The sequence below is a fragment of the Lissotriton helveticus genome, chromosome 2_2, assembly GCF_964261635.1.
Source record: "Lissotriton helveticus chromosome 2_2, aLisHel1.1, whole genome shotgun sequence".
NCBI classification, from domain to species: Eukaryota; Metazoa; Chordata; class Amphibia; order Caudata; family Salamandridae; genus Lissotriton; species Lissotriton helveticus.
The window spans coordinates 517,859,268-517,884,604 of NC_136060.1; the positions used below are offsets into that span (position 1 = coordinate 517,859,268).

A 25,337-nucleotide genomic window follows, 5' to 3' on the forward strand; every position below is an offset into this window, starting at 1 on the left:
CCACCACCACATCTACCACATCCCCCACCACCACATCCACCACATGCACCACCACCGCATCCACCACCAGCGCATCCACCACCACCACCACATCCACCACCACATCATCCACCACCACATCCACCACACCCACCACCACCACATCCACCACCACTTTCACCACATCCACCACCACCACATCCACCACATCCACCACCACATCCGCCACCACCACCACATCCACCACCACATCCACCCCCACATCCACCACCATCACCACCACATCCACCATCACCACCCCACCACACCCACCACCACATCCACCACCACCAGATCCCCCAGATCCACCACCACCACATCTATATGTGTGTGTGTGTGTGTGTGTGTGTGTGTGGCTCTGTGTGTGTAGGTGCAAATGCAATGTTCTTGGATTTTCGTCACAATAAAATACACTGAACATAATCTTCACAAAAGTTATTTACAAACGTTTAAGCTATTGCCATTATAAATTACAATAACTTTTATTTAAGTATTAATTATTTACAAAATTAAAAGCCATTGTTATTTGTAATATCAATACATCTAAGTCACGTAAATACAACACACATTGCATTACAAATGCTATAGGTGTCACATTTGCGAAAGTTAAAACTATTGACATTGTAACTGACAAAGCTATTAATTTTGCTATTTTCAAAACCAACACATAAATAAAAAAAAGTGTCATTTACAATACCAATCGCTCAAACTTTCCTAATGCGAGACCTATTGCATTTCCAATGCTTGTTTGACTTGGGGCTTTTTCTCAAATTCTTGTCTCACAAGTCACTCAATAGTGTATTTTCTCTTGTACAAATTAACATTTTGTGTCTTGAATAAATTTCAATTCGAATTAATTGAAAGCTATAACGTCATACAGGTTGTCACTAATATGTGTTGCTTCGAATTGATTTTTGACAGGTATTTTCTGTCCCATTATATTGCTTACTTGCATGAGTTTCATGTGAACGCCAGTTCCACGTTTATACTTGACACCTATGTTCACATGGACATTTGGGTTGTCATTTGTCACTTCTGTGGGTTGGCCTAGTGAGGAACGGATGAAACCGAGGTCCGTGGGAGTCCCCTCACAAGGGCTCCCATTGACCGTGGTTTGATCCATTCTTGTCGGGGCACTAGTCCCAGCCACACAAATAGCACGCCGTTTTTATCGCCACAAGTGGGGTACGGTTGGATGGTAGGGGTTTTGTGGATTCCTGCAAATTCCAGAAGTTTTCCTCACAGAAGTTTAAAGAAAATGTGTGATTTCAGGCATAGTTTGAGGTGTGCTGGGCATTGTTGGCAAAAAAAAACTCAATGGATCTATGCAAGGCACATGTTAGAAATGGGGTTTCTGGATGTCAATCGATGTGCTTCCTGTGCAAGCAGGAACCCTCACTCTAGTCAGAATGAGGAAAGGACCCACCTACGTTTACCTGTTCTTACCCTCTGGTAGGAAGGAACAGAGCAGTCACACTAAACTACAGAGGCAATGTGTAAAGCACTTGTGCAAACGTTCAGTAATACAGTGAAAACACCACAAAAGGACTACACACCACTTTAGAAAAATAGCCAATATTTATCTAATTAAAACAATACCGAAACGATAAAAAACACAACATACATATTAATTTCTTAAGGATAAAGCAAAAATACAGTTCCTTGAAGGTGATAGCATCAACTGGGACTATCACGGCACCATGAGCACCAAAATCCACAGTTCAGTCAGACCTTGATGGTGTCAAGGGCTGGCTATGGCATCGGAAAGGACCTGCAAACATTACCTTAGAAACTGAAGAGGCCTTGAAGACCTTGTGGTGAAGTACGACAGTGAGGCATTGCTGGTGTTGCGGACATCAGTGAAAAAAAAGTTTGTGCATGAGTCCGTGAAGCCACACACAGTGTAGGTCGAACTCCCTGCAATTGAAGTCAGGAGCGCAGAGGTCGGCAGTGCCGGGACTGCAGTGTCATCGCATGCGGTGTGTCATGCATGCCACAATGTTGTGTACGTGGCTTCGGTGCAGGCAGCGGCATGGCATTGGTGTGAAGCGCTGTCGTCGGTAGGCCCGGGGCTGCAGTGTCATAGCGGGCGGTGCGTCATGCTCATCACAAGACTGTGTTTGGGGCTTCAGTGCAGGCAGCGGCGTCGGTTGACGATACAGAGTTGATGTCGCTGTTGTCGGTAGACCAGGGGTTGTGGTGTTGTCCAAGACAGTGACCACGGCTATGGTACAGTCAGTGGAGTCAATGGCAACACGAAACTGCGTCGCCGGTGAGACCAAGGCTGCGTTGTTGTCGAAGTCTGAGTCCACGGCCAGTGTGCAGGCAGTGTTGTCGACAATGTGAAGAGGGGGCACCGGTGAGACAAGACCTGCTGTGTCATCGAGGTCAGTGCTGCTCTCCCCCAGCGAGTGCTGACCACGGTGTTGGTGCAGGCAGTGGCGTAGGGAATGCTTCCTTCGAGGTTACAGATTAGCAAACACCTCCAAAGGAAACACCTCCAGTGGCCCAGCACTGGAATTGGCACCACTTGGCAGGTTCAGGACTCCCAGCAATGGAGTCCAGGTGCTGTAGATGAAGTCTTTGATTGCCCTGTGACTTCCAATAGGAGACCAGCACACAGAAGCCCTTGGAGAACTTGGAAAGCAGTATTCCAGAAATCAAAGTTCAGTTCCTTTAACTGCCCAAGACAGAAGCTGCAACTGCAGGCCAACACAGCAAAGCTGCAAGCAGAGTGGCAGTTCCCCTCCTACTGCTTCTCCAGCACTACTTGGCAGAATCTCCTCGTAGTCCAGAACTGTTTTAAAAATATGTGATCACAGCTCCAATACTCATACCAGTTTCTGCCTATGAAGTAGGCGAACTTCAAAGGAAAGTCTTTGTAGTGAACACGACTGGTTCTTTCCTTGACCTGGCTCCAGACACACTACAGGTGGGTGGAGACAGCATTGTGTGAGGACTGACACAGCCCTAGTCAGGTGTCAGTGACAACTCCTCGCACCACTCTAGCTCAGGAAGACACATTAGCCTAGTGAGAGACCATCAGGATATGCACGCACACATAGCTCCCATTGTGTGACTGTGTGGGGTAAATGTACAGACAGCCCATCTGTCAGCCTAAACCAGACTTTGATTCGACTGGCAGACAGAGACACTGAATGGTAAAGCAAGAAAATGCCCACTTTATAAAACTGCCATTTTTAAACACATCATTTAAAAAACAATGTCACTAAAAGATGTATTTTTAAATTTTGAGTTCAGGGAGCCTAAACTCCAAATCTCTATCTCTTCCCAATTGAAAGTTACACTTGTAAGATGTTACAAGGCAGCTCCAATGATAACCTATAGGAGAGATAGCCCATGCAATAGTGAAAAACGAAATTAGCAGTATTTCAATTTCAGGACATGTAAAATTCACCAGTACACGTCCTACCTTTTATATGCACTGCACCCTGCATGGGGCTAACTTGGACCTACCTTATTCCTGCTACGCTGCATTGCTTGAAAAAATAAGAAAAATTAGCTTAAGTCTCTAGCTCAGCTCTACAAGGTTTGCTTTCACACCCACGGGAGACACGAGTGAACGCTTGAATGTGAGCAACAGGTTTTTGTAGTCCCGCAGAACTCCACCCAATACACCAATATATAGTTGAAGTGGCGTCAATGCTTTTGGGTTACTAACAGTCCCTAAACAGTGATAAGGGACAACATGGTGATCAGAAACAAACCTTTTTCGCTCTCTTCAAAAACGCACATAAGCTGTGCTAAAAAAAAGACACTTTAACTAAAAAGTGCATGTATTTCATTTGGTGCACCCTGTTGCTCAACACACCTAAACCAACCACACAGAATATGATTAAACCAGCACAAATGCATGTTGCGAACTAGAATAAAATGAATATTTCTAACATAGTTAAAATGTCATCTAAAAACCTAATGTCCTAAAACTAACGCTGTGTGCTAAAAACGACTTCTATGTGCTATGCTAGAAGAACATAGAGAGTAGAATAACTTGCAACTCAATTTTCTAAGGGAGAATGAGTGCACTGCATATCTGGTTATAGTAGAACTCTATAATTACCAGTCAAGGAGGCGGTGTTCACGGCAAAAGGCATACACATGTCGCATCAGTATCAGTTTCTCCCAGACTCTGTATCAGCTGTCAGTAAAAAGTGCGATGCAGGCAGGATCTCTGGCAGGCAGGATCATCTTCTGGCAGTATCTTGCTCACTATAATCTTGAGCGAAGGACCTCTCCTGACGAGTGGTCAAGTGACAGTCCTTTTATTCCATGTCTTATCTAAGATCAAACTTCCAACATCACCGTAGGAATGTTTGATATAACTAATCAGCATCAAGATGCTAGTCTAAGATACGTTTCTTTAAACATATGAGGTAATTATGTCTTAACGTCACCTGGTCAAAGTCAAAGGGTAATGTCGACCAGAATGGGGCGCAGGTCGGACACAGGGACCAGGTTTGATCTGGTGGAAAGTTTACCTTCTGACTTAGTCTTGCTCTTGGAGAAAATCTTTGTCGAAGGCCAGGGTTCCTGCTGGTGTCAGTTGTCTGGAGTGAAGGACTTCTGCGGGAGCCTCAGCATTGGTTGGAAGTTCGAGGCCCTCAATTTTGATGACGGGAAAATCTCCAAGTGGACGGGTGAACGACAGCTGGTCCTGCTCTGCGTTGTTTCCTGTGAAATCCTCTACATTCAAACTTAGAGACTTTTCTGGAAGTCAACATTTTTTTAGCAGGGCAAACTAGCAAGATGAGCCTGTTATATGGTCCTTAGGGTCATTCTCGACATTGCTAAGTTAGCATGAGCCCCCTGCCATGATGCTGCTTTTGCGCATGTAACTACATGACTTTATTTGGCAAGACTCTGTGTCTTTCACATGAGAATGGTCTGCTTTCTGCATTCTCTGCTGTTCTTGGAGTTTAATCTGAACACGATGTGCAAGGTCGAAAAACATGCCCCTGTTCTGGTCAGTCCCTATTACCTAGACAAAACGTGCTGCACACAGCTGCACTGCTGGAGAGCTTGTGCTTTGTTATTACGGGGATGCATGTTGTTTTAACACACACTTGGAGGGAAACTTTTCCTTGGAGAAGAGCTATGCAGTTCATATGATGTAAAGATAACATCTAGGCTCTAAGGTATGGGGTCTGCTGACAAAGCCCGGAGATCTTCCTTTATATAGTAAACCTTAACTTACCAAGGTGAGGGTGGTTAGTCCTTATAGTCCTATTTCCACTGTCTGTATATAATGACACCCCCCTTCTTATTCTATGGTATTTAACAATGCTAACTGTGCTAGGTTTATGCATTTTTGCTGCTGGTAGTGGCTTGTAAACTGCATTATAGAGCACAATAGTTAAAATATACATTTTGAACTATACAGTGACTCTGACACTCCTTATTGTGGACAAGTACGAGTGAGTGAGCGAAAGGGTTTGTCTTGCTACCGCGATTCCTGAGAGAGTCAGGAGTGCTGTGTTCTGGGTTGTCTAATCATTTGTAGCTTTGTGATTTGTTGGAGAACGAATGAGACACTATAGCTTGTCGGTTTTGGGATTTCGGGTACTAAGGTGGTAGGAAGGTACAACCCCTATGCACCGAGGTCCTGTTTTCCTGCGCATAGTTCTGTGTATGTGCAGTATTCCCGCAACAAGCCCAACCAGCAGTTCGACATTGGTGGTTCTTTTTACAAGAAGTTTGGGATAAAAAGTTCGTAAGTGTGCAGTCTTGAAAATCTTTTTTTTTTTTTAAAGAAATCTTTTTATTAACACCTTCCCCGCGGGGCTAATTCCCCTGCTGTGCTGGGGGGAGGGAAGGCACGCGCAGCGCCGCGGTGCTCATGACGAGCTTGGCTCGTCATGCAGCACCGTGGCGCTGTGCTCATGACGAGCTGAGCTCGTCACGAACACTCCCGTTCCAATGGAACGCCCAGCACAGTAGGGGAATTATCCCCGCGTGGGCGCGGCGCAATGGTCATGACGAGCTCAGATCGTCCTGAGCACAGCGCGACCGTGCCTCATGACGAGCTGAGCTCGTCATGAGCACGGAACGGGTTAAAGGTTGTTCAGTCTTGCAATTCTTGAAGGGAACAGAGTACATTCTACCACCAGCCGAGGGTGCAAGACATGGGAGCACCACTTGGGAGCTAGTAATCAACCTCACCGAAGCCACCAGCAGGGACCTGGGCGGATCCAGGTAGAACTGGTCAGCCAAGCTTTTAGAGTTGCAGGCTTCTTACCACTTTTGGGTTCCTGGAGCTTGATGGGAGGTTGGCAAACTAGCCCTTGGAGTCCACTCTTCTGTCCTAAGTACAAATGGGAGCAGGTCCGGCCCTTGGGGTCTCTCTTCACAGGTTACTGTGGCAGGCACAGTCCTTCTTTTGTCTTCCACAAATCCCGCAGTGTTCTGAAGAAGGTAGCCAGGGGTGCCATGTTTATGCCTGGCAATAGCTTGAGGATGGGGTGACTTCCAAGCAATGAGGAAAATGTTCCCACGGGCAACCCTATCCACTTTGACTTCATTTCCTACGGGTTTGGTGCTAAACAATCCCTATGCCCTGTGACACGGCAGGATCTTTCTTCCCTTGGTCAGAACTCTGGGCACACCCTGAGGTGTGTCTAAGGAAATGAGGAACTCCCCTAAAAACCTGGCCTGTGACAGGTTTTGGGATTGGTGCCACTCTGGCTACTTGGACAATGACGGGGGAAGCCTATGTGTGAAGTAAATCTGCCTGTGACTGACCACTCTTTTGAAGCTTATACAGTTAGTGGCTTCACCCCCTTGGCCATCCTGTCAGGAGGAGGTCACCACTACTCCCAGCCCAGACCCTTTGTTTCCCTTTCCTGAGAGCAATTCACAACTCCTAGCAGGCTGCCAGGTGTTTGTTGGAATGAGATCAGAAATGGCTACTCGGGGCTTAGGCATGAAAATGTCGACTTTCTAAAAGTGACATTTTCACATTAGTAGTTTAAAGTCCGACTTTACCATCAGATTGGAATTTACATTTTTATTGATTTGAGTCCTTGAATCATGGGTCTCACTGTTCCCAAACCGAAGATATACATTATAAGGTGTTATAGTGTAACCAAGTGTTTTTCTATGGGGCTGCCAGCCTTGCCACCGTGAAAAAAAGCCTTGGAGTTGTATCTCTGCCAGGACATGTAAAACGTGATAACACATGTCCAACTTTTTACATACCACGCACCCTGCCCTAGGGGCACTTAGGGGGCTGCCTTGAGGGTGACTTACCACTATTGCAAAGGATGGGTTAGGCCTGGCAAAAGGTGTAATTTGCCAGGTTGAACTTGAGTTTAAAAGCTGCTCAGCGAGGCCGCAGTGGCAGGCCTAGAATCATGGTTTAAATTGTCCTTCCAGTGGTAGCACAATCAGTGCTGCAGTCCTCAGGGGCATTTAACTTACAGGCCCTGAGTACACAGAAAACCGTATAAGGACTTATAGGTAAGTTCAATATGTCAAGCAGGGATTAGCCAATTCTACATGTTTAGGGAGCAGAGCAGATACACGGGGTACAGGGCGGCCGTGCCCCATTATTCAAAAAGTCCATTCACCAGGAGCATCAGACAAAAAATGTAAAGGTGTTCATAAAAAAAAGTGACCTCGCGTAACATTAGCTCCGAAGAATTATATTATCATGCCAGTTGTACACAGATGGTGAGAAATTGCACAACTTTTGGTGAAAAATATTTGATTTTGAGACGCGGGTGAGATATTAATAGCCCATTTCTCAATATCACTAGTCGCTTCCACATTGGGATTCTGTATGGGTCGCAACAACCATTTAAGAATGCAAACCACTTTATCCACTCATAAAAAGGTTTTTTTTCTTCCATGAAACAGAGTCAATTTGCAGTTGTAAACCCTGTGATTTTCCGAGTAGCAGGTTTTGCAGTCTAAAAAGTGCTTCATACATCAGGCTCCATTTGTCTTGTTTCGCCCCTCCCTATTAAGCTCTTTCATGTAACTTTTTGCCCACTGGGATTCGAGCTTAAAATGTCTAGAAGAAACTGAAAGTGATGTGTGCCCTGGTGCGGCCAATACATTTGCATCTCAAAGCTCTCTTCTGTATCTCCCATACATTTTTTTATTTGAGTTATGCCATTCTGTACATTGTGCATGCAGACAATCGGCGCAGTATATTTGAATAATAATACACCTATCCCAGATGCACCTCAACCCTTGTCTTTAGAACCTCCTGCTGTTACAAGACAATACCTGCTGGGGTGCTGCAGGTCAGGACTGCGGTGCACGGCAGAACCACAATTTGGGGGCGCTTCCTGAGTGCATTATCACTCCTGTAACAGCAGAAGCCGCTGCAGGTCAGGACTCAGGTACACCACGGAAGTTACAATTGCTGTGTTTAGGACCCTCCTTTTTCTAACAGGAGGTGCTGCAGATCGTGCGAGAGGTGCCTTGGCAGACCTGTGAGTTCTAGTCCAGTAACACCAGCAGGTACAGTAGGTCAGGCTTGAGGTGTATTACCTGCAAGTGGTATCCATCCTGTACGAGCAGGCGGTGCTGCAGGTCAGGCCTGAGGTGCACTGCAGAGCCATGATTGGGGTGCACTCCCTGCGTGCAGTATCTCGTCTCTAACAGCAGGACACGCTGCAGGTCAGGATTGAGGTGCATCACCAGAGTGTAGTACCACTCCTCTAACAGAGGAGGTGCTGTAGGTCAGACCTGAGGTCCAATGCCAGAGTGTAGTACCACTCTTCTAACAGAGGAGGTGCTGTAGGTCATACCTGAGGTCCATTGCCAGAGTGTAGTACCACTCCTCTAACAGAGGAGGTGCTGTAGGTCAGACCTGAGGTCCATTGCCAGAGTGTAGTACCACTCCTCTGACAGAGGATGCGCTGCAGGGGTGAAGTGCATTGCCAGAGTCATGTGTGGGACACATGCTGCGTGCAGTACCCCTCTTATGACAGTAGGGGGTGCTCTAGGTCAGCCTGGGGTGCATCTCCAGCGGGTAGTACCACTCCTCTGACAGAGGAGGCGCTGCAGGGGTGAAGTGCAGCCAGAGTCATGTGTGGGACACATGCTGCGTGCAGTACCCCTCTTATGACAGTAGGGGGTGCTCTAGGTCAGCCTGGGGTGCATCTCCAGCGGGTAGTACCACTCCTCTGACAGAGGAGGCGCTGCAGGGGTGAAGTGCTTTGCCAGAGTCATGAGTGGGACACATGCTGCGTGCAGTACCCCTCTTGTAACAGTAGCAGTCTCAGCTGGCCATCAGTTCTCCACCTCATTGATACGGCTTCTGTTTCTTCTGCAGACTCATCGATCCTCGGAGCGGATATTGATCTCCAGACCATCAGAAATGACGTGGTCAGCATAGAGACCTTCTTCAAAGCCTGGCTGCACGACCACGGGACTGACCGCGAGCACCTGCACCTCCTCCTGCCCCCCAGCGGCCTGGGGGCACCCCACAAGACTGACATGAGTACGACTGCTCCCTTCTGCCTCCGCCCCTCCCCCACCTGTTCCATACACTGAGATCTCTTCTGCCTCCGCCCCTCCCCCACCTGTTCTGTACAGTAAGCCTCCAGTGCCCTCCCCCCTCCCCCACCTGTTCCAACCAGTGTGGCTCCAGTGCCCTCACCCCTCCATCATCTGTTCCATACAGTGAGCCTCCAGTGCCCTCACCTCTCCCCAACCTGTTCCATACGGTGACCCCCGTGCTCTCCACCCCTCCCCCACCTGTTCCATACAGTGACCCCCGTGCTCTCCACCCCTCCCCCACCTTTTCCATACAGTGACCCCTCATGCTCTCCATCCGTCTGCTCTGCTTCACCACTGTGAGCTCCTCTTTCCTTAACCTTCATGTTTGTTTGTCCCCAGTGTGTGTAAAATGTGATGTCCAGGAGCGGGTGCTGAACCCTGAACTTCTGCCTGCCTCTGGAGTGGCTGTGAACCTGCCAATCAAGACGGCCGCCGCACAGACCACCTCCCTGTGGAAGCTGAGAGTCATTAAGTAAGTAGCAGAGGCCCTTTTCCACAGCGGTCTACATGACTACCTTCCAACCCCCAACCAGAGCTGATGAGTGGGTAGATCACTTACCAGTAATCGTCATTGATTATTTACTGGTATTCTGCATTAATTACTTGCAGGTAATCGTCATTGATTACTTACCAGTAATCTGCATTGATTACTTACAGGTAATCATTTTTGATTACTTAAAGGTAAACTGCACTGATAATCTTCATTGATTACTTACCTGTAAGATGCATTGATTACTTACAGGTAATCATCATTGATTACTTAAAGGCAAGCTGCATTGATTACTTACAGGTAATCGTCATTGATTACTTACCAGTAATCTTCATTGATTACTTACCAGTAAACTGCATTGATTACTTACAGGTAATCATCATTGATTACTTAAAGGCAAGCTGCATTGATTACTTACAGGTAATCGTCATTGATTACTTACCTGTAAGCTGCATTGATTACTTACAGGTAATCATCATTGATTACTTAAAGGCAAGCTGCATTGATTACTTACCGGTAATCGTCATTGATTTCTTACCAGTAATTTGCACTGCTCTGCTTTCACATTCTTTGTCCCGGTACTTCATACATGGATTGTGGAGGGGCTGTCTCCTGAATGGCACCCTTCGCACAGCATTCCTTTTTTTTAAGTACTCCTTGATTCCTTGATAGACCACCCTCCTTTGCTATGGTGTGGTCAAGATGGCCGCCCAGAGAAGCAGCTCCGTAACCGAGCTCCTCCTAAAGGATCTACTTCCAGCATGATAGAACAGGCCGCCTCGCCTCCCAACCAACCGACAGACTAAAGAAAGAAAGTACTCACCGGACCCCCCGGGCAGGTAAAGCCTGATTCGTGCCGTCGACGAGGAGCATCGCCACATCTGACTCTGGCCCGCTGCACCCATAGATGAACGGCACCTCCGCCCGCCATCCACGACACCAGGACATCCATCCCGGATCCGCAGGAGTACGAGAGCTGCGGGACTGAACCAAGGCAGCTACATTGATGCAACCCAACTGATTGCGGAGATCGAGGAAACACGGACCGCGACCGACTTCTTCCCGCCTGTCCCCAAAATGGCGCCCACAACAGGTCATCACGCCTAAAACGCCCAGCAACTTCATCCGCCACAAAGTAACACAGGGGTAAAGCGCCTCCGCCCGTCTTCCCCCGACACACGAGCATCCACTCCAGGATCCGCAGGAACATTACAACTGGTGAAACACGGAGACACGGTCCACGACTGACTTCCCCCATGCCTGGCCTCAAGATGGCGCCGAGAACCGGACACCATGCTTAAAATCGTCTGGCAACATCGGCTCTCGACTGGGGTATGAAGCCTCCACCCGTCTTCCCCTGACATTTGGTCATCCTCTCCCGAATACACAGGATCATTACAACTGCTGAAACCAACCCGAGACCGCAGAGACTCGGACCGCGATTGACTTCCCCCTGCCTGGCCTCAAGATGGCACCCAGAACAGGACATCACCCATAAAACGCCCGGCACCATCGTGCACCACATAGGGGAACGGCGCCTCCGCCCGTCCTACCTTGACATCAGGACATCCATTCCTGGATTCGCAGAAACGTCTTAACTGCTCAGATAAACCTGAGACTGCGGAGACACAAATCACGACTGACTCCCTCCTGCCTGGCCTCAAGATGACACCCAAAGCGGGACATCGCACATAAAATACCTGGCAACATCGCACACTGAAGCCATCCACAACCAAACTCAAGGGATTCTCCCCATCCCCGGATACGCAGGAGCTCAAGAATCATTATACATAACCAGAGGCAGAACCATCGGCACTACAAATCTAAAGGACCACTACCGATCACACCCAGCCTGTCTTCAACATGGCGCCCATGTCAGCTCATCGAGCCTAAAACTCCTAACATCTACCTGCGCTGAAGACATCACCAAGTAATCACAGAGGACCCTCGCCGCAGCAACAACTCCCTGGAATCGCGATCGCCTCCTTCCTCTTGAAATCAGCTCTTTCCTCTTGACCTAAATAGGACGTGACAACGAGAACTGCTCCCTGGATACACAGGCCCCAGTTGCGGGCGAACCCCGTTAAAGCCTCAGGTAAGCCGCCCATTGGCACAAGACCGACCTCGAAACCTCTAATCTCTTTACTAGGTCTCCACCACCATACCGGAACTCTTAACTCCCTAATACTACCCCTTTCTTCCTCGGAAACACCGCAGCCCCCATCCCATAACGCCCCCATCCACCTCCTTTACCCCTTCCCCAGCCTAGATACCTAGCGACCCCCTCCCTCTCGACCACGACCCTCACCGCTAACACAAACACCACAGCCCCATCCCATAATGCCCCCTTCCACCACCTTTACCCCTTCCCCAGCCTCGATACCTAGCCTTAATGCCTTCCACCATGACAATCGACTCCAACCCCCTTTCCTCTCCCCTCATAAAACGACATAGACCTAACTCCTTCTCTATCACCCCACCCCCCCAGCCTCACACCTAAGGCAAAAAAATCCCTTGAACACAAACTGATCAGACAATTCCCTGAATCCTTCTTTGCGGATGTCTACCACTGTCCCTCGAAAGGGCAAATAAAAATGGACCTCATCTTCCACACAGCCAGACCAGGCTATTGGATCTCTAACCTGAGAGAAAACGCCTAATCACCAAAACAACTAAGACGATCCATAGCTGCAAGCTCTCATTCTACTCCCCGAATCACATGCCCCATTACGGGATCACTTCAGTGACCATATACTCCAATGGCACTGTCTTGATCCAAGCCAACAACGCCAATCTGGAGGCTTTTGACCTCCTATTCCCCTCTCTACACACTAACTCTGTCACGCCTGATGCTCACCAAGGCCACCAGCCCCCAACGCTGGACACTCTCCCGGCACCATCCCCCGGGAACACAGTCACCCCTGTGCAATCCTTATCCCTCTCCAATCCCCCCAAAAACAAAGACACGGCCCCTCCCTCCGCCACAGCCCATACTCCAGAAGCACTCCCGATGCTGAACACCCCCCTAGCAGCACCTGATGACCGCAAGACCAGCCTCAAGTCCCTCCATCCCCAATCCCTACTGCCGCTCAAGAATAACCGCTTAACGCAGCCCATCCACCCCACTCCTCCACCCCAGACCACAACCCAATCAGACTCCACAACCCTAACGCCAAAAGCCAACACAACCACAGCATCTCTTCTCCCATACCCAGAAGCAACACCTCCCCACTCAAGAAGGGTCACACTGCCGCCTCACCCGTATCGAAAACCAAATCGACATTATAATACAAGGCCTTAATCTTATCCTTACCAACCTCTCCACACTCCACAACCCTCCCCCTAACACCCACTCCAACCTCTCCTACACCCACACTCCCCCCAGGCTAATTAACTCATCACTCCCTACCAACACACACTGCCCCTCCTCGTCCCATGTCCGGAGACCTAACAGAGCGGCGAAAGCTATGTCCTGGGAAATGGCACTCGAGCTGGCCGCCTCTTACACAACCCCCACCACCCACCTCCCTCAGTCCACTATACAGGTAATCACCGGTTTCAGAAATGATCATCCCGCCCCCAAGCCCCCCAGAACCCCAATCTCCCTCATCATCATCCCTACCGAACCAATAAAAAAAGACTCTCCCCGAACCAACTTCATGCTCATAAACTGCAGATCTGCCACTAAACATTCTACAGAGCTAGCAGAATCCATCCTCAACCATAACATAGACGTAGCATTCATCACCGAGACCTGGCTAAACGAGTCTTCCCCGCCTATCCTAGATATGCTTGTTCCCCCGGGCTTCTCCATCATCAATAAAGATAGGAAGGACCAAAAAGGCGGAGGCGTGGCAATTATCCACAACAACAACCTATCAGTGGTCGAAACCGATACCTTCAACTACAATTCGTTTGAATGCCTTACTACCAACATCAAATCCACCAACAACAATCTACTGCAATGCCACCTACTATATCATCCCCCTGGTAACAACACCATGTTCACCGAACAACTATCGGACCTGATCGCCCATTGCTCTCTCAGTGAATCCAACAGCCTCATTCTAGGTGATCTTAACCTCCACTGGAACAATAAGAACAGTGCTACAATAAAACCCCTAAACGAACTTCTACAATCCAACAACCTTACCCAACACTGCTCAAAAGAGACCCACAACAAAGGGGCAATCCTGGACTCCATCATCGCCCAACATGATGCAATCTCTATAGACCATATCCTTCCGGTAGATTGGTCAGACCATCACCTAATCCTATTCCACCTCACGCAACAGATCCTGTCCCATCCACCCATCGCAGCCCCCCCTACATGGTCCAGGAACCTATCACAAATCAACAAGATTGAACTAGAAGAAAGAATAGCCTCCTCCCTGCCAATCTCGGCGGAAGGCCTCTCAGCTACTGAACTCACCTCACACTACAACACTACCACGTCCGCCATCCTAGACCAATTGGCACCCCTAAAACAAAAAAAACCTAGGAACATCCCGTCGAGAACCTGGTTTAACAAGGACATCAACGAGGAAAGAAGACATCTCAGAGGCACAGAACGTCATTGGAGAAAGAACCCCTCCTCCAGCCGTTGCGAGGAACTCAGATCAGTAAGAAGAAGGTACAAGAAACATATCAATAGCGAAAAAACACACTTCTTCCTCAACGCGCTGGACAAGGCAAAAAACAGACCAAGAGAACTCTTTGACATCATCAAAAAACAAACATCCAAGCCATCTACTATGCATGCCCTGCCCTCCAAAACCTTATGTGATAACTTCGCCACCTTCTTCAATGACAAAATCGCCAAGATCGAACTATCTCTCGACACCAACCCTCATCCTCATGGCAAAAACGACCTAACAGCAACAGAAACCACCTCTAGAGATCCTTCCTCAATCACTTGGTCCTCTTTCGACCACATCCACGAAGCCGAGATCCTCAATCTAATTTCATCCTCCAAACCCTCATCGCACAACCTTGATCCCATCCCCTCCCAAATGGCCAAAGACCTGAAACTCACCCTTGCTCCACTCTGGTGTGAAATCATCAACAGCTCCTTAAAAACTGGCATCATCCCTGACTGCCTCAAAGTTGGCCAGGTTACACCACTTCTGAAGAAACCAGGCCTAGACTCTAACGACCTGAACAACTTTAGACCAGTCTCCAATCTGCCCTTCCTAGCCAAAATCCTAGAAAAATGTGTACTACGCCAACTAAACAATCAGATCGACAACATCAACCTTCTAGACCACAACCAATCAGACTTCAGAACAAGCTATAGCACCGAAACTGCAATCCTGAACATAGTGGATGACATCCGCAACTCCCTTGATTCAGTTCATTGTTGCCTACTCATCCTCCTAGACCTGTCAGCGGCCTTTGACACGGTAGACCACAGGCAGCTCATCAAGGCCCTCAGAGAAAGAATAGGTGCGGACGATGTGGTCCTGCAATGGTTCTCCTCCTTCTTTCAGAACCGCTTCCAAAGAGTCAAAATCAAATCCTTCACATCCGACCCTCTCCCCGTGACCAGAGGGGTACCCCAAGGATTTGTTCTTTCTCCTCAACTGTTCAACATATATATGGTACCCCTTACCACCATACTGAAAAAAGCGAACATCCCTTTCCATCTCTATGCAGATGACACACAGATCTACATAGAAACCTCCTCCTTTAACGACATTCTTAGACTCAACAACACTCTCAAAGAATTCCAAGACTGGCTAGCGACGAACCACCTTAAACTCAATCAAGGAAAAACTGAGATCCTCCTCATCTCTAACAAAGAGGACAACCCGCAAATCATTGAATGGGTGAAAGCTATCGATGCTCTCAAAGGAAATCTCACTCTGACTAACTCGGTAAAATCACTTGGAATCACCCTTGATCACAAACTATCAATGACGAACCACATCAAGAACTCCGCTGAGAGCGCCTTCCTCAATCTGAAACTCCTCAACAAAATTAAACCACACATTCCGCAGAGAGATCTCAAACAAGCCATCCAATCACTGGTGGGATCACTGACATAATATCGAGGGACATAATATCGACTATCAAAAATATCGTTGACAAAATATCGACAGACAGAATATCGACTTTGTAGCTACAAACAGGTAAGTACAAAAATATCGAGTAAAAAATATCGTTTACAAAAATATAGTTTATAAAAATATCGACTTTATTAAAAACAATGTTAAATTAAATTAATATTAAAAAATAATTACTAAAATATACTTAAAAATACTTAAATTACCTTATAATTATTAAATAATTAAAGAAAGTTATAAAAAAAATGTTTACAATCATATTTGTTAAAACATATATATAGTAACATAATATAATTAAATAATGATCAATATTATTACCGAAGGATAGCGGAAGTGTAAAAATTACTATTCCCACTCCAGAGAGTGCAACAGTAGGGAAAGGGTTGGATAGCGTAGGGGTAAAAATTACTATTCCCACTCCAGTGAGTGCAACAGTAGGGAAAGCGTTGGATAGCGTAGGGGTGTAAATTACTATTCCCACTCCAAAGAGTGCAACAGTAGGGAAAGCGTTGGATAGCGTAGGGGTAAAAATTACTATTCCCACTCCAGTGAGTGCAACACTAGGGAAAGCATTGGATAGCGTAGGGGTAAAAATTACTATTCCCACTCCAGTGGGTGCAACAGTAGGGAAAGCGTTGGATAGCGTAGGGGTAAAAATTACTATTCCAACTCCAAAGAGTGCAACAGTAGGGAAAGCGTTGGATAGCGTAGGGGTAAAAATTACTATTCCCACTCCAAAGAGTGCAACAGTAGGGAAAGCATTGGATAGCGTAGGGGTTAAAATTACTATTCCCACTCCAAAGAGTGCAACAGTAGGGAAAGCGTTGGATAGCGTAGAGGTAAAAATTACTATTCCAACTCCAAAGAGTGCAACAGTAGGGAAAGCGTTGGATAGCGTAGGGGTAAAAATTACTATTCCCACTCCAAAGAGTGCAACAGTAGGGAAAGCATTGGATAGCGTAGGGGTTAAAATTACTATTCCCACTCCAAAGAGTGCAACAGTAGGGAAAGCGTTGGATAGCGTAGAGGTAAAAATTACTATTCCCACTCCAGTGGGTGCAACAGTAGGGAAAGCGTTGGATAGCGTAGAGGTAAAAATTACTATTCCCACTCCAGTGAGTGCAACAGTAGGGAAAGCGTTAGATAGCGTAGGGGTAAAAATTACTATTCCTACTCCAGTTAGTGCAACAGTAGGGAAAGCGTTGGATAGGGTAGGGGTAAAAATTACTATTCCCACTCCAAAGAGTGCAACAGTAGGGAAAGCGTTGGATAGCGTATGGGTAAAAATTACTATTCCTACTCCAGTGAGTGCAACAGTAGGGAAAGCGTTGGATAGCGTAGGGGTAAAAATTACTATTCCCACTCCAGTGAGTGCAACAGTAGGGAAAGCGTTGGATAGCGTAGGGGTAAAAATTACTATTCCCACTACAGAGAGTGCAACAGTAGGGAAAGCGTTGGATAGCGGGAGGGTAAAAATTACTATTCCCACTCCAGTAGGTGCAACAGTAGGGAAAGCGTTGGATAGTGTAGGGGTAAAAATTACTATTCCCGCTCCAGTGAGTGCAACAGTAGGGAAAGCGTTGGATAGCGTAGGGGTAAAAATTACTATTCCCACTCCAAAGAGTGCAACAGTAGGGAAAGCGTTGGATAGCGTAGGGGTTAACATGACTACTCCCACTCCAAAGAGTGCAACAGTAGGGGAAGCATTGGATAGCGTAGGGGTTAAAATTACTATTCCCACTCCAAAGAGTGCAACAATAGGGAAAGCGTTGGATAGCGTAGGGGTCAAAATTACTATTCCCACTCCAGAGAGTGCAACAGTAGGGAAAGTAAATACTTCATATATTATTTAAAAATATATAAATTAATATCTATAAAAAATTAATTTAAAGTAATTACCAATTTAATATAATATAACATTTAATCAATTAAAATTACAAATAAAAATTAATTATTACTATTAGTTACCTATTAATCCAAATTAATTACAAATTAACAATTAATTAATTAACAATTAAACATTATTTAACAATTAATTCAAATTAAATACAATTAAATACATTGAATTATTTAATTAATTATAAATAAATTACTTCCCACCCTATTCCCCTATAAACCCACAACCCGCTACAGAAAATAAATTAGTAAAATTAACATAATTATCAATTAATCAATTAAATAAAATTAATTGCCAATTAAAATTTAATTAATTACCCATAAAAAAGTAATTAACAATTAATTCTAAAAAAATACCAATACATATTTTTACATATTTAATTAATTATAATTAAATTACTTCCCACCCAATTCCCCTATAAACCCACAACCCGCTACAGAAAATAAATTAGTAAAATTAACATAATTAGCAATTAATCAATTAAATAAAATTAATTGCCAATTAAAATTTATTTAATTACCAAATATAAATTAATTAACAATTAATTAAAAATGAATAACAATAAATAAAGTTACATATTCAATTAATTATAATTAAATTACTTCCCACCCTATTCCCCTATAAACCCACAGCCTGCTACAGAATTAAATTACGCAAAAATTAAAAAAACAAATTTCATTATTTAAAATTAATTATAACATAAACACACAATTTTCACACATATAATAACATAAAAAACACTATAAAACATTCCATACTATTACAAATTCGATAATTTTAATAACCTATATTATATACTTCGATATTTTAACTTTCTATATTTTTAACATTCGATATTACATTACTTACCTAAAAACGATATTTTTGATCTCTATATTCTGTCCATTCGATATTTTGTCCAGTCTATATTTTAAACTCGATATTATGTCCATTCGATATTTTGTAGTCGATATTATGTCTGTTTACCCACTGGTGCTGTCCAGACTGGACTATGGGATCGCAACCCTGTCCGGAACAGCTCTCTCCCACCTAGCGCCACTCAAAGTGACCCTCAATGCAGCTGCCAGAATGGTCTCCGGTGCAAAGAAATTCGACCACATATCACCCGTACTCAGAGATTTAAAATGCCTCCCAGTGGAAATGCGCGCTAGCTTCAGAACAGCCTGCCTTACACACAAAGCCTTGCACACAGGGAAACCGGAATACTTAGCCTCCAAGCTCAAGAAAGCCGTCCAATCCAGAAGTCTCAGAAGTTTAAACTCCCTCCTACTCATCCCCCTGAAAACCCGGAAACAAAAAACTGCAGCCCGCTCTTTTGCTGTTAACGCTCCTAAAATTTGGAACTCCATCCCTGTGGACATCAGAACTACCCCTTCCTTTCCAGAATTCAAGAGCCGTCTAAAAATCCTCTACCTCAACCATGCATTCCCGAACTCTACCTCCACAGCACACCCTGCAGCTCTGACTACCTCAAAGGTGCTACCTCAAAGTCGCCCAGCAGGCGCCAGACAATTTTGTTAATCTTTGAACATGTATGAATCTATCTTTGCTTTATTGTTCTATACCTGTCGTCTCCAAATCCACTGTAAAGCGCTCCGATAAATGTAAAAGAAAGTGTTATCCCTTGAACCTCCTGCTATCTTAATGCTCCAGAGACCCTCAAAGAAGACTTCGGGCTAGAGGGTGGGAAAGGAGGTACTGGGATCTGTAATGTAGAGTTAGAGTAATGAGCATTACCAGTAAACAATCTAGCCAAACCTTTTCATCCAGCATTCCTCATCCTATTCCTTTCGGAATGTAGACATGCCGAAACATAAATGTCTTCTTTGTACCTGATGCCATATAAACATATACCACAGCCATGCTGGAATAAATTAAATTACTCATAATGTTGCTCCTGAGCAAACAAACTCAACAATTTTAAGGCACCACATTTAACGTCAAGTCTTAGGTAGCCAAAATACAATTTAATATTTTTAGCTACGTTCAACATATAATGATAAACAACTGTTACTCCGGTTGCAGCGGGAACAGTTGTCAAAAATGCAGATTCCACCGCATTCTGCCTCAGAGGCTGCCACTAGTCTGTGGGCGAGCCTGTATGGAACAGAGGGGAGAATGGCTTGATTTACAACATGTGAAATAACTAGCTACGTAATCATCCCTTGCTGTGCAGATCCAGAAACATGTGTAACATCTTGCTAAAGGTTCCTGAAAAGCAAAGGCAGTGGTGGTCCCATTGCACCGCACAGGTCAGTGCCTTAGTTGCTGTCGGTAGAAAGAGCGAGCGAGCACCAGATGCTACAACACTATTTGTGCAAACAGTTATAATATGAACTGGCACCACAGGATTGTGTGAAATTACGTGCAGCTATTGAGATTATAACTAAACAATGCCCTGATGAAGTCCTATTACAGTAACGAAACGCACTGACTAGGCCATTCGTTTTGGAGCAATTGCAAGATATACTAATAAAGACGTGGAAAAGTTCCTGTGCTTGGGCTTTCTATTTCTTGATGCAAACTGCCTCATGGAATGACTCCTGGCGATCTGTATTGATCTTTGCAAGAAGTTGTTTATTGATCTATTAAGACACTTCAAGATTTATGTTGCTCTCCCATTTCTTAGGTTTATACCTTCTTGCTAAACCAAATTTAACAAAAAGAAAGTCACTCTACATCGATTTATATCTTCACCATTTTCCTCAGATCAGATGAAATTGCTGACCATTACCACAAAACTAAGTTTGAAAAGGGTCAAGGGAATATATTTAACGACCTGTCATTTCATTTCCCTACACAAGACATTATACATAACAACAAAAAATGACCGGTCTTATGTGTTGCTGTACTAGTAACTGAGAAAAACAGGACTCATGCAAATAATAAAGGAGTTACAACTGGCTGAGATATTCCCATCAGACCACCCTTTGGCGGAGTCTCATCATATGGGGTATTTGTTTAATCCCTCCAACCTACCGCCCAAGCCATCAAATGATGGTGCGGATATGGATGTGGAGTAGAAACTCTAGCCAAGTTGTTACTCGGAGGGTAGTGCTCAGGGGTGTGTAGTGCAGTGCTGTGGTGAAAACTTAAAATTAACGACTCAGACAAGAAAAATATTTAATAGGATTTGTCTGAGTGCCAAGGTTAAAATCACGCCCGGTAGTCTACTCACCGCGCGGTGAGTATTCAGGTAGGTTATCTTTTTCCTCTGTGAAAGAGTGAGTTCACTCTTGAACAAACAGAGTACAATTTACTTCTGTTTGATGTGTTGTCTGTACAGTTTCTTGTGAATATATGGCTACACATGTGAATATGTATTTTTCTTGTGCTTTTTTTCAACAGGATTAAGATAGAATGCATTTCTTCCTTGCGAACATTGGGGCTCCAAGTTCCTGGTAGATATAAGTATTCTGATATAATTTTGGCACCTAATTTTCAGTTACACTTATGCACTTCACTTTATCAGGTTGCAGTAGCTTATCATCTAGTTCCTGACGAAAGCCGGATAAAAACTTCCAATTTGGCTGAAACATGTCGACCGTCCTGCACAGCGCCACAGTGTGGTTATATGTTTAGACTACCGGGCGTGATTTTAACCTTGGCACTCAGACAAATCCTATTAAATATTTTTCTTGTCTGAGTCGTTAATTTTAAGTTTTCACCACAGCACTGCACTACACACCCCTGAGCACTACCCTCCGAGTAACAACTTAGCTAGAGTTTCTACTCCACATCCATATCCGCACCATCATTTGATGGCTTGGGCGGTAGGTTGGAGGGATTAACCAAATACCCCATATGATGAGACTCCGCCAAAGGGTGGTCTGATGGGAATATCTCAGCCAGTTGTAACTCCTTTATTATTTGCATGAGTCCTGTTTTTCTCAGTTACTAGTACAGCAACACATTGCTGACCATTAACCAGATCTGAACAGAAAATAAACATCTGTTGATTTTAATGAAAACATGAGATCACCGTAGCAATGAAACTCAAACCCAGTGTCAAGACCAATCTATCAAAACAAGATATTAAAAGATTGGGATTATACACGAATGCCATCTCCTTCAATATCTGATAGAGGATCTCAAAGATATCTGAAAACTTTGATCATTGTCTTCTGGAAAAACTGAGAAGGTTCTCCAGAGAAGAATAAGTAGGGTACAACAGATTTTCTTTTTTATAGAAACTAGATCCAATGGCAAACATATCTCCTCCCGCGGTATTACATCCTCAAACATACTTGGTCATTGATAATGAAAATAAAAGATTGATACTCCCAAACTCTTTCATCTCAACCCCAACCCGATAAACATAGATGTTGGGGTGAAAAACAGATGGAAGACAAAGAAGGCGTGAACTTAGTAGAAGAAACCACATGGTAGTTAACAGTAGCTCCCTCAGAAGTGGCAGGGCAGTCATTGCCTTCTTAAATCCCTGTTATCTTCTTCCTCCCTCTAAGTCCTTAAAAGTAACTGAGAAATCAATGTAATGTTGAAAAAGGCATTCAGTCTCTAACAACAGTCCATTGACATGTATGATGTAAGAGCCTCCATGCTTATTGATACTGAAACCTGGGGGCAAGAGAAGAAACTGAGAAAGCGGAGCAGTGTGCCGATCCACAGAAAATCCTGTTGTTAGCTGGCCATTTCTTTTGCATGTCTTTTGAAAAACTATTTTGGCCACCAATACTCTGTGATGATGGAAAATCTGCATAAAAAAACTGTTGTGATTCTGTCCTTCCTCTGATTCTAAATTCTTGTGAGAGATCTCAAGTCTTTTCAAGTCTTGCTGTCAATAACATTTTCCAGACCAAACTTTTCAAGAAATATGTCCTGAACCCAGACAGTTGATTCAAGACATTGGCAATTATGTGTCTGTTCCGACCAACCCGGCAGCCTGGCTGTCTTCTACAGAGGGCTGCTGAACCCTCCTTACTGTCAGTCTCTTATTGGAAGAGTGACTCTGCTCACGGGAAAACCACTGTCACCAGTCCAACGTTCTCGCCCCTCAGAGGACTGCGCCATTTCAGAACCCCAGTTTCAACCCTTGAAGCTTCGATCACAGAATTGGAGAAATGAGATTCAGGCCCCCACGGTCTTGAGAGGCTAAGTTTGGTTCTGAAGCATATACTGAACCAGTGGAACCTGACCCAAGGTTTAGCAGAGAGCTCTGAAAAGAACAGTATAAAAATTAAAGAGGAGACCAACCCTGGCCTTTTGGACCTACAGTTCGCTCGCAGATTGTTAAATAATCTAGACGCTCTCTCGACGTTCGCTTCCTCGCTAGCTGCCGATATACCATGTCGTTCTCTGCCTGGCCCCAAGAGTTGATGATAATCTGCGGACTCCGTGAGAGCTGTAGAAGAGTCTTGCATTCTGTCAGAAACCTACATTTTGTCTGCAGCAGAACCATTCTTTGCTTGTCGTTTCTCACTAACTGACCTTCTGAGTGAGATCTCATCGCACATGATTCTATGAGAGAAACTAAACATTCTCTACATGAAGACTCATCACAGGTGTCCTCAGGTCTGTGACCCTCCCGGGATGTCCTGAGTGTGAAGGTTAAATCTCAAAAACTGCCAATGCAACCTCAGATGCAGCTGATACTCCCTTAAGACAGGGAAACGTGGGTAAGGTTCTTCCAAGGCTATGAGCCTGTTTTAGAGCTCAGCGCTTTATTGGTTCATTCAGACATTGACGGGGCGCTTTCTAGATGGATATGGTGCAGCACAGAAGAAGTTGGGTCGAAATGTTGTACCTATAGGGAAGGCTTGTATTCCACATTCCTAAGATGTGAGACTTAAAAGAATCCATTTTAGTTGAAATATGGGCAGCCATCCGCTTACTTTCCTTCGGGTTGTGCTGATCATCGCTGTCAGTGTCGATGACTCTGTTGAACGTTAGAGTTCTGTGAATCCGTCCCATTACTCCATTGTCTAGACTGAAATGAGGTCTAATAGATGAAGTTTTAACTACCTTTCCTTGGTCTCTCTTAATGCTTTTTATTTCTTTCATAATACTTGTGATTTTGTAAACTCTCTGTGAATGGTATTCTCATTAAAGAGGACCTCTGTGTAACATCCTTCGATCCCCTCAAACACAGTCACTTTCTGGCCGCCACCATTTCTCCAGCGTAAATGAAGCAGCATTAAAAAGTCCTCTCTGATAGGTTCGTACCTTGCCCTTCCATGGTTATTAACAATCAGGCCACTTTCTCAGCCTTCAGGATTGATACTGAAGAGGATTGGACATTCTCTGCCTACGAATCACAAGGTTCACACTGTCAAAGAGCTGTCTGTCTTCGTTAAATTTCTGACAAAGATTCTATCACCAGCGGCTGGGGAGGCCCCATCTCCCTCATTGAGAAACACGTTCTCAGGATCTCAACTGAACAGAACAACTTACACTTGCTGAGCATTGTTTTGACTCCACATATTGCTGTAGTTTAGAAAACAAATATGAAATTAAACTTAAGCCTTGAACCGGCAGAGTATATTTTGTTCTGGAATAGCACCTTCTTCATCCTCATCAAGACTATGATGAAGAAGAGGGTGCAACAGAGGGAGAATGGTAAGCACCTGCCTTAAACTCCACTTTCACTTGCTTTGTGGTTTTTGTGATGGAGCAGACCTTTAAGAAGGTACGTGACATAGGAGACAGCCATCCTCAAACCGTGGAGTCCGCCTTATCAGGTCCTTGGAGGCAGCCATCCTCAAACGCTGGAGTCTACATCTTCAGGTCGTTAGAGACCCCCATCCTCAAACCCTGGAGTCTTCCACCTCTACCTCTTCTGCCTCATCAGGTCCCTGAAGACACCCTTCCTCAAACCCTGGAGTCCCCCTCATCAGGTCCTTAGAGATAGCCATCCTCAAACCCTGGAGTCTGCCTCATCAGGTCCTTGGAGATACCCATCCTCAAACCCCAGAGTCCCCCTCATCAGGTCCTTGGAGATACCCATCCTCAAACCCTGGAGTCCCCCTCATCAGGTCCTTGGAGATACCCATCCTCAAACCCCGGAGTCCCCCTCATCAGGTCCTTGGAGATACCCATCCTCAAACCCTGGAGTCCCCCTCATCAGGTCCTTGGAGATACCCATCCTCAAACCCTGGAGTCCGCCTCCTCAGGTCCTTGGAGACTTCATTCCTCAAACCCTGCAGTCCACCTTCACAGATCCCTGAAGACACCCATCCTTAAACCCTGGAGTCCGCCTCATCAGGTCCTTAGAGTCAGCCAGCCTCAAACCCTGGAGTCCGCCTCCTCAGTTCCTTGGAGAAAGCCAGCCTCAAACCCTGGAGTCTTCCACCTTAACCTTTTCTGCCTCCTCAGGTCC

The 25,337-nt window shown here is 45.3% G+C and overlaps 1 protein-coding gene across 4 annotated transcripts in view; it reads left to right on the top strand.

Moving 5' to 3' along the window:
• The window catches only part of M1AP (meiosis 1 associated protein), a 198,227-nt gene that overhangs the window by 92,537 nt on the left and 80,353 nt on the right, over positions 1–25,337 (top strand). For all 4 annotated transcript variants that reach the window (XM_078678833.1, XM_078678829.1, XM_078678830.1 and 1 more), the window contains exons 5-6: positions 9,323–9,490; positions 9,889–10,021. In XM_078678833.1, the coding sequence (XP_078534959.1) occupies positions 9,323–9,490; positions 9,889–10,021 (301 nt within the window). The remainder of the gene's footprint in view (positions 1–9,322; positions 9,491–9,888; positions 10,022–25,337) is intronic.